The sequence below is a fragment of the Rhagoletis zephyria genome, unplaced genomic scaffold, assembly GCF_001687245.7.
Source record: "Rhagoletis zephyria isolate East Lansing unplaced genomic scaffold, Rhagoletis_zephyria_1.1 Rzeph_scaffold_03798, whole genome shotgun sequence".
In the NCBI taxonomy this organism is placed as follows: domain Eukaryota; kingdom Metazoa; phylum Arthropoda; class Insecta; order Diptera; family Tephritidae; genus Rhagoletis; species Rhagoletis zephyria.
In genome coordinates this window covers 1-10442 of record NW_016160881.1, presented here as the reverse complement: position 1 = coordinate 10442, position 10442 = coordinate 1, and the positions used below count along the sequence as shown (strand labels likewise).

At 36.8% G+C, this 10442-nt stretch overlaps 1 protein-coding gene across 1 annotated transcript; it reads left to right on the top strand.

The window, feature by feature from the left end:
• The first annotated feature begins 6245 nt into the window (after window positions 1–6245).
• Window positions 6246–8037, top strand: LOC108369682 (cytochrome P450 6g1-like). The gene is made up of 3 exons (XM_017624846.1): window positions 6246–6713; window positions 6779–7570; window positions 7647–8037. The coding sequence occupies exons 1-3, from the start codon at window positions 6249–6251 to the stop codon at window positions 7956–7958; spliced, it is 1569 nt and encodes a 522-aa protein (XP_017480335.1). The 5' UTR covers window positions 6246–6248; the 3' UTR covers window positions 7959–8037.
• The last annotated feature ends 2405 nt before the right edge of the window (window positions 8038–10442 follow it).

Genomic DNA, 10442 nt, shown 5'->3' with positions numbered 1-10442 from the left:
AAAAAATGGAGTCACGTTTTAGTTCCAAGGCCCGAGATTTTCCGGTAAGTAATTTTGTGCCTTATAGTTAAGTTAAACGACTACTTTACTACTTTATTTTAATACTACTTTAGACTCGAATATGTACGGCGTACTTTTTTTCTTTGTCCGTAAGGTGGTGCGGTCTAATGTACATATCTAGGTACGAACAAGATATGTAAGCGTATACAAACTACAATCGGTTAGATTTTTTATTGTTTCTTTTAAGTAAATTATAGGTTTGTTTTTGTTTTATTAACTAAATATTACTAAATACTCAAAAAAAAAAAAATTAATAAATAAAAAACCCTTTTTGGTATGAAAAATCTATCACATGCGCTCCACATTTTTTTTTTCAAATCTCATAAATTATTTATAATTATTGTTAAAATATTAAAATCCACACTAATTCTATGAGCCTTGGAAAAATTACTTTCTACTTTTTAGTCTATTTATAAGAACTTGGTATATTAAAAACCTTTTGATATTTTTTTGATTACTTCTAAGAGATTCTTGATAATGCACACACACGTATTTGTGTCATGTTTTGTTGCTAACGTTATTTGAACTTGCATATTTTAAAGATAAGGTTGGCGAGGTTTAATTTACTAATCAAACGAGTTTTTTGTTTGTATTTTCGGTTATTTGAGATTTGATAACACTTTGTTGTTGTATATATCATGCTAATTTGAATGCAAATGCACACACTTATGCATAATAAAATAATAATATTTTGGCGCTTACACTAAATAAGCCAAGTGTTTGGCCGAACTTCTTTCTCCTCCAATTTATAGTGTGCGCCTTGATGTTCTTCCGCAAATGGAGCGGCTGCTGTTAGAAAAAAATTTCAAATTTTATTGTTACCCGGCTCAGATATCGAACCCAGATCCTACGGAGTGGTTGTACGCAACTCTAACCACTCAGCTACAGCGGCATACATATATACGTTCTAATAAAAGCACAAACCTGTGGGACTATTGCATTTAGTGTTTCGGTTCTAGTGTAGTTGGAAAGACCAAAGAGAATTCGCAAATTTTTTTAAATAAACTTTGTTAAAGGTAACCATAACCGGACGTGTAAATATGTATAAATACATACAAAATGAAATGAAATAAATTAAAATAAAGTAAAAGAGTTGAGATAAAATAAAATAAAAATAAATAAATCTGTTGTTCTAGTTTGATTTGTTAACCTTGAGCTTCCAAAGTTATTGCGATTTTAAAAAATTGTTGTTGTGGATGTGGGGTATTTGGATTGTTTTCGAAACTATTATAGTAAAAAGGTCTAAATGTATCATTACTTCTATTGCAGTTATTACTATAATTATTATCAGTTTATCTATTGTTGTTATAATTATTTGTATCATACTCATAAGTTTTAACCGGATATTTACAGTTTTTGCTATCGTTGCTAAAATTAACTTTTGTATTTGTGTTCAAGCAATCTTGCTTTGCCGGGCCAAACTATGTATAATGGTGTTGTCTTGCGTCTAATATATCATTGTACGTGTTGGCTCTTGCAGGTGATCTCTAAAATTCTTAAGTGCAATTCTATTTATTTCATCTGTTGAATAAGTATTTTCACTATGCGTCAAATTTCTGTTATGAATTCTATTGCCAGTTTATTAATTTGATACAAACAGTTTTCGATAGTTCCCTGAAGTCCGCAAGCCATCAAATTGTCCATCAAACCGTTGCTGTTATCTTTTTCGCCAAAATTAGTTGTTAGTATCGTCTTTAATACCGGTCATGAAGTTACATTACTGTGTCTATGACAGGCCTTCCCAAAGTGGGTGCCTGGGGCGCCGCGAGCGTATGCCAGGGGTGCTGCTAGCGGCTTTAGTATACTAGTGGCTCAGGCAAATTTTTTAAACTTTAATTAAAATTTTATAATTAAGCAGAAGAGTTAATTGTTAGTATATTGCAACTGTTTTAATAGCTTGTGTCTAAAGTTCGACAAGCTGCTTGTCAAACATAATCGAAACCTACTTTCTCCATTTCGCCATACACCATGCAAATATGACTCGTTAAAGCAAAGAATTTTAGTTTTCTTCCATTTTTCTCTCCTAGGTCCTCACTCGGTGAAAATTTCGTTGCAAATGATTTTATTTTTACACAACGCAAGCGGTTTGATCAAACGTCAACATGGTGCCCAGATAATCAAAAAACAAGTTAGATTTTTGCTCAAATTTCCCTCAAGCGGCTTGTCAAACCCCATACACAACACAAATGGCTTGCAGCAAAGGGATATTTTGCTTGGTTTTTCAAGCCGATTGTGCGGTGGATTTCGCTCTTAACCGTAGCGATTAATTTTCGGATTCTTGTAACCAACGCAGCAGCTTCGCGCACGTGTACATGTTACTTATTTTTTGGAACTTCACAATCACACTGTGAAAGAGCGAACAACACAATTTCAAAGGCAGTCGAGAACAAACTTATAAAAATATTGAAAACTTCCCAGTGGGAATTAGGAGCACGTAATAATACCTTATTAGCAACTTACTCTTCACCTGGCAGTCATTGCCATTTCCCTGCCGAACGTCCCTTACTTTTACAAAGGCATGGCCGCCTTATGTAATTAGGAATTTAGAATGTACATTTGGTATCAGACATACTTCTGAGCCGCTTTACAAAGTAAGTTACGTGTAATGCAGAGAAGTCGCTCGGAGTAGTTCGGCGCTTGGAGATAACTTCGGCTGCACGTTACTTTGCAACTGACAACGTAATGTGTCGTTGGAGGTGTTCATTTTGTGCTTTACTAGTAGATGACATTGGCCATGATGACAATTTTGGTACTAAAAACTGAAAGAAAACATGGCTTACCTCGTAAGGTGCTTACCTATTTTCCCAGTGGGTTTGAATGTTTAGTTTGCAGCTTTGACGAAAGTACCGACGTAGTGGAACTTGTTGTTGTTTTTGTGTTTGTGAGGTATCCATTCTCAATGCAAATCGAAGAAGAGCTTTTGATGAGCGGAGTACTTCAGACTTACACCACTGGCGACGAAATTTTTAAAGCTATCGACAATCTTTTAAAGAAAAATGGTTTGAAATGGGGCAAGTGTGTTGATATTTGCAGTGATGGAGCAGCTGCAATGGTTGTAAAAACGAAAGGAGCGGTGTCTAGTATGCAGAAAGTGGCAGAAAACGCCCCAAGCAGCCACTGTATGATCCATCAGCACTCCCTGGCGACTAGAAAGATGCCACCACAAGGTTTAAAACCGCATTGGATGACGCTGCGAAGATAAATAAATGCTAAGAGTCGCCCACTTCAAGCCTTTTAAAACTTGCCTCTGAAGGCATGGGTACGGATCACTTTCACTTTTTGCGGTGACTTTCAAGGGGAAGATTTCAGCCCAATTGTTTGAGAAAAAAGATGCACTGGTGGCAACATTTACAAAGCAGTCTTTGGTTCAAAATTTAATTGATATCGTTTGGCTAAATGAAACCACCACACCTCTTCAAGGCAAGGGAGGACCTCAATTGGAAAAAAGAGGCCTGCGAAAAAAATTATTTTTTTAGAGCATGTTTTGAAAGCGCAAACATCTCCCACTTTCGTTGGTTGCAAGAATATCTACATATGGGTGTTTCCATGTAACCGTACGCGACATTCGTACGCTTATGGAGTAACATAAATCTCTCAAAAATAGAAGTTACAGAAAAACAAGATTACGGTTATGTTGCAACCCAAGGGTACTATGTTTAAGAAAAATATAAGCAGCCTCGAAAGTTTGGTGTGGAAAATATCCGTTCAAAACAAGGTGATAACGTACGCGACAAAAAAAGAAGTGTTTTAAGGCACATATACATTTATGCGAAAGTCTGCGAATCATGGGAGTTTTTCTTTTCTTTAATTTCTTTCCTTAATTCCTAAACTAAGCTAAATAATGTACCTTTACAATCTTTCTATTTTTTAATAGAAATTATCTCTGGTTAGTTTTTATTAAAAAAAAAAACGTAAAACATAACGACAGATTTTTCCCCCATACAATATTTTTACACATACACATACTAAATTAAATTTTTAATTTAAGTTTTTTAGTTCTTCTCTCCACCGTTTCACGTTTTCAAAACCTTTTTCCGCCATCTGAATACGAAATTGAAAGTTATAAAGCCGTTTGAATTAATTTGCTTGCATTTTCGGTTTACATTTTCATGGAAAGACCCATATGTGAGTCTGCATTTTCAACAAATGCTTACATAAAAAACAAATACAGAAGCAAGCTTTCAGCGTCAAATGATTTAAGGGTAAAATTGAGAAAGCTTCCAATAAACTTAAAGGAAATAATCAAATCATCAAAACAATTTCATTCCTCACAATAAAGCTTAAGGAGCATAAAATTTGCATTGTGTTTTCTGATTTTCGTAAACAAACAAACCATTTTAAGAGTAGGTGTGCCGGGATTTTTTTTTAGCGCAAAAAGAGTGCCGCAGCGAAATAAGTTTGGGAACGCCTGGTCTATGGATTGCTTTTCTAGTTTTGCCAATGCATTTATTTTTTATGTAACCAAAAAGCACATTTTTATTACTTTCATAGAATCCCGAAATAGATGGCAAAATATTCTCAACTTGTTCAATGAAATCCGTTGGTTGGTTCGGGTCATTATCGTCCAAGTTTTCAATATTTTTAATACATGTTAATACAAAATTTAATTGACTTATTTCTAGGACCTCCATTATGATTTTTATTTAACTAAATATTCACGTGACTAACTTAGATTTTAACTATTGCCTAAAACTACAGTGAATTATAAGTGAATAAAAATTACCAGCTAGGTATGTATGTTTTTGTTGTGCTTATTGAGGTTCTTCGCTGATAGTTGTTAATGCTATCGTCGCTCCCTGATATGGTTTTGCTGCAACAGTGTTTTTATTGGAATTGCAGTCAGCCTCTCTAAAATTTGCGCTGCCAATGGTTGCGGCTATCGATGGACTTGTATTTTGTTTTTATAAAATTTCCTCAAAATAGTTTTTGTTTGCTCCAAATTTACTATTTCGCTGCCACGGCTTTTTGGTTATATTTTTCAGTCAGACTTTCCGAAATGTGTATTGTCCACGGTTGTTGCTATTGATGCTCTTCGTTAAATAATTATAATATTACTTATTTACGAGTAAATTTTTCTGCACTTCGAGTTTTTACTTCGTTTCCACAATGTTTTTGTTGTTGCTTAGATTTGAGTTTAAGCTTAACTAGGTAAAATTCGCTAAAGTTGTTGTAAAATTTCACTGCCTTTATTTTGTTTGTTGTAGGATAAAAAGCTACAAAAGAGGTCATCGTAAATCAGGCCCAGCATGTATCGGGTAGGCAATACTTAACCTTGGCAGAGGACACAATCAGGTGCTCCGTTTTCTGGCTTACTTAGGATTTTCATTAGATGAAATGCCACAGAGTTGAGTTAATTCACTGACCGTGCTTAAGGTCGCCATTCACTTTTTTGCAGTATTATGGCTGAATTTTCACTGCAATATATGGCAGCACTTTTGTTAAGTTTTCAATTTAACCGCAGCTTATTTTCGATTCACTACGTCTTAGGTTGAAATACAAAAGTTTATTGTTTTTTGTCGGCATATATGTATTTGATACCGTCATCTTTAAATATTAAGAAACAAATCTTTGACACAAAAGCTTTTCTTAAATTTTTCTGCTTTTATTAATTTTTGTCCTCGTCGCCATTAACATGCGTATTCAACGTCTTTTCCAAAACTAAAAACTCTTTATTTCTCAAAATGTAATCGATTGATTTTATATATCTCTATACCAAGTTTCAGCATTCTACCATTAACACTTTCAGAGATATGCAGTATGAAAAATTCGGTTTTTATGGGAGGTGCCACGACCCCTTAGCTTAGCATTATGAAATATGCTTTACATCCGACTCTCATACCTACAAAATATACGCAACAAATTTCATAAAGATCGGTCGAGCCGTTTCGGAAGAGTTCGACACAAACACCGTGACACAAGATTTTTATATATTAGATAAGCAAAATTTCGTATGGAAAATAAATATAAATAAAATCGTCAAAATTTCAGGGTATGCATATTTTTGTCGCTCACTGTATGTTAGCAAAACATCAAACTACGAGTATTTTATATCAACACGCAGTTTAGGTCTTTGTTAGAAACGTTTACATTTAAACACTAATCACATTTCATCATCTTTCAATTATTCTTTAACTTAAAAACGTATTTTCTCTTACCCTTTCTCTTCTTTTCCAAAAACAGTGCATAAAATGCTATCTATAGTAATAATTGGTCTCTTGACGGCTCTACTGACGGTTATATACGTCTGGTACCGTTACACTTATGACTACTGGATGCGACATAAAATTCCCTTTATAAAACCATTCCCACTGATTGGAAATGTTCAAGTCCTGTTTACACTCAGCAATAGTTTCTTCCTCTATCTCTCCGATGTTTATAAGGATTCTAGAATGTCGAAGGCAGCTGCTGTAGGCATTTATATTATAAACAAGCCAGCTTTAGTGCTACGTGAACCGGAACTCATCAAATCCGTGCTGGTTCAGGAATTTCCAAGGTTCTCTAGTCGGGTTGCCGCTTGTGATCCACACGGTGATACTTTGGGATCGAATAATGTGTTTTTCGCACGCAATCCCCAATGGAGAGAGCTTAGAACAAGAATTTCACCGGTGTTCACTTCAGTAAAAATCAAGCAAATGTATGAATTAATGACTGAGGTTAGTAAATTGAACGAATATGTAGAGGGTTGTACTCCTATAAGCTTTTTTGTTTGCATTTGCAGATTGGCTCTGAGCTAGAGTCTCATTTTTTGAAACACACCAAGACTGGTAATACCTACAACACCGAAATCAAGGAGGTTTGTGCGCTCTACACCACCGATGTGATAGCATCGGTCGCCTTTGGCATACAAGCTAATAGCATTAAAAATCCAAACGGTGAATTTCGCACACACGGCCGAAACTTTATGAATTTTACGCTCGGTAGAGCGCTTTCCTTTTTCATCGCATTTTTCTACCCAAACTGGGTTAGCACATTTAAAGTGAAAGTTTTCACGGCTGAATTCTCTTCCTTTCTACGCAAAACAATCGATCATGCTATTACGGAAAGAGAGAAGACCGGAGCCATACGTAACGATTTAATCGATGTGTTGTTGGGTTGGAAAAAAGAGATGCTGGCGACACAAGAGTACAATAAAGAGGTACTGGATGTGCTAACAGCGCAGGCATCAGCGTTTTACACAGCTGGTTTTGAGGCGTCATCTTCAACGATGGCTTTTACGCTGTACGAATTGGCCCATCGAATGGATTTACAGGAGCGACTGCGCAACGAAATTCGCGACGCACTTGTGGCTGATCATGGCAAACTATCCTATGAGACCATCACTAATTTACCGTATCTGGGTATGGTAGTAGATGAGGTCTTACGCTTGTATCCCGTACTACCTGCGGTCGATCGCGAGCACAGTACGAGCGAAGGGGACAAGCCGTTTGATCTACGACCGTACTATGATTATAAAGTACCAAATGGCATGGCTGTTTATATACCAATATTCGGCATACAACGCGATCCCAAGGTGAGTTGATCGAAATGTGAGAGCGATGTCTCGTATTGGGCGCTGAATTTTAAAATACTTGCCTTTATATTTCCAGTACTGGCCCAACCCTAACACTTTCGATCCGGAACGTTTTAGCGCCGAGAATAAAAAGCTACATGAACCAATGGCCTACATGCCATTTGGCACTGGTCCGCGCAATTGTGTTGGTGGCCGTGTAGGTTTACTACAAGTCAAAACCGGTCTCGTTAACATTTTGAAAAATCATTTTGTGACCGTTTGCGATAAAACACCAGCGGAGATAACTTTCAATCCTTTGTCTATACTGTTGCAATGCAAGGAAGGCATATACTTGAATGTAGTAAATGATGGTCTATACGAGCAAATTGCGAATTCAGGACGGACTTAGCGTGGAATTATTATCTTATGAAAGTACATATGATGGACTATATATTGTATAACAAAGATTGATATTTGAATTAAAGAATGAAACCTATATTTAGAAGATTGTGCATGTACATTAGTGTGCTTTGTTGGGGGCCTATTTTTTTTTTACTCCCACCTCGAAATTTCGTGGGAAATATCTAAAAAGAAGTTCTCTGAAAATTTTAGACCTTAATATTAATATTAAGTGCTCGACCAAGACGTGCAAATATTTCCCGTTCAAAATACACATCAACTTTGAATGGTTTTCTTCAAAATTCTATAGCTCACAGGCATTTTATGGTATAATCATGGCCAATGGTAGTTCTTCTTCAGAACTGAATGCCCTACAAAAGTGTCCATTGCGACGTAACTTTAACTCCCCCCAGCGAGTTAGTACTGGTCACTAAACCCAATACTTTCATGAAATTCCCGTGTTTTGCGGCTATCTCGTAAATAACAAGAGGTACAGAAAAATTTCAAATGACAATCTTGTAGGCCATTCCATGATAAAAACATTACAAGGTAAATTCATTCTCTCAATTCGTCGGCCATGATTTTGTTCTGACGTTTGCCAACATTTTAAAATCATATAAAATTGAAAATAAAAAAATTAAATTGTTCACAATTGTTGTTGTTTGAGATTGAAAATGAGAATGTGTGTGTGAGTTTGAGTTTTGATTTTAAAATTATATTGTTGGCAAACGTCAGACTGCCTCTCAATGGTTTTACCTTGTTATGTTTTTATCATGGGCCATTCAATTCCCTACAAAAAGGTTGAGGTAGTTTAGAATTTTTATTGATTATTGAGCTAAACTGTAGAAATTGTTGATCAACTTCAAAGCCCAATATCTCAAGAAATATCGATAGTAGTGATTTAGTGTTCTCGAACTTTTTTGTAGGAAATTGAATGGGGCGTTAGATATATGTATACCGAAAATATATTGAAATATGTTGAAAAAATTTCTGAATAGGGCGTTATCGAACTGGCTGCATAGATAGGTTGATCTTCCTCTCAGGTGTCGAAATTAACAAATGAAAAATAGCGAAAACTTCTTCAAATTTAGCTTTTTTGACAATGTTTTACAAGGTCTTGTGAAGAAACAAAAGGTAATAGAACCTCTTGACTTGAATTCAAATTGAAGCGTGAGTGTTCGACTGCTCTAAAAGTGTATAACAGTGCATTGCAGAACAATTTAGCGCAAAAAAGACATACTTTTAGTGCAAGAAAAATCAGCATGGAACGATTTTTCCCACACTCCAGTACTCTAGTGCACTCAAAGCACCAGACGTAGTTATTTATTGAACAAGCAAAAACTGACATGGCGACCTATGCTAACACTTGCATCAGACCACCTATCCCTAGTCATATCGATCAACAATCCCGCTGACTTTGCTCCCGTGGACCACCGAACCTATGCAAACTTTACCAAAGCTGATTGGAACGGCTTCGCGGAAATCTCATTCGATGGTCACGCTTCGTCAAACCCGAAGAAATGCGCGCGCAATTTTAGTCGGCAATTCACATTGCATGCTTCGGCAGATAAGGTCAAGCGTCGAGCGATCAGGAGACTGCACAAACTGCCCAAAAGCAGTGCACCACTTGCTTTAACCAGCGGTGAAGTCCAGGTAGCCATCGGGAAGGCGAAAGCCTCCAAACGAATTTGCATGCTGATGCTGAAACATTTGTTGTTTCGGCGATCTAATCCCGTTTAGGTCGGCGAAGTATCTCAGAAGTTGTTCGTCCATAGGGCTAAATTTGCTACGCATTCTTCTGCTAAGGACTGGCATCGAGTCAAACCCAGGGCCAGAAACCTACACCTGCTGTGTATGCCAGAGACGACTACACCACAATTCCACCTAAGTCAAGTGCAATGCTTGTGACGGGTTGAGTCACCTCAGAGTCTGCTCAGGACTCCGGACACATCCGCAGTGGTCCACATCATTTGTGGCCCCCTGCTGCTCAAACAGAGCAGCCTCCACGCCTAACCCCAGTCCACCTAAGCAGCTCTACACAAACACCACAGCACCATAACACAATAGACCACAACCACGCCAGACCACACAACTGACACAACCGCACCACCACCCATACGCCACCGCCAACAAATCCTGGTTCCTCCTACAATCTGTACGGTATGACAGACCAGGATATTCCGTAACGTGACCAGTGTTGCCAGAACTTTTCAGGGCGACCGGCTAGATTGAACAAAAAAACGGCTAAAAACGGCTAAAATGTTTCAACCAGAATTACATTTTTTTTTAAATATGTACATAAACTACAATTAGAAAGACTAGTAAATCCATTGCATTTTTTTTGGTTAATAAAGATTATTTATATGTAGCTAAGCTGTACACCACTTTATTTTTGTTTAACAAAGGAAACTGTCGTTATAGGTAGTTAAGCTTTACATCAGAAGCCATGTTTGTATTACTTAAATATAAAAACAGAGATAAATTACAAACTTAT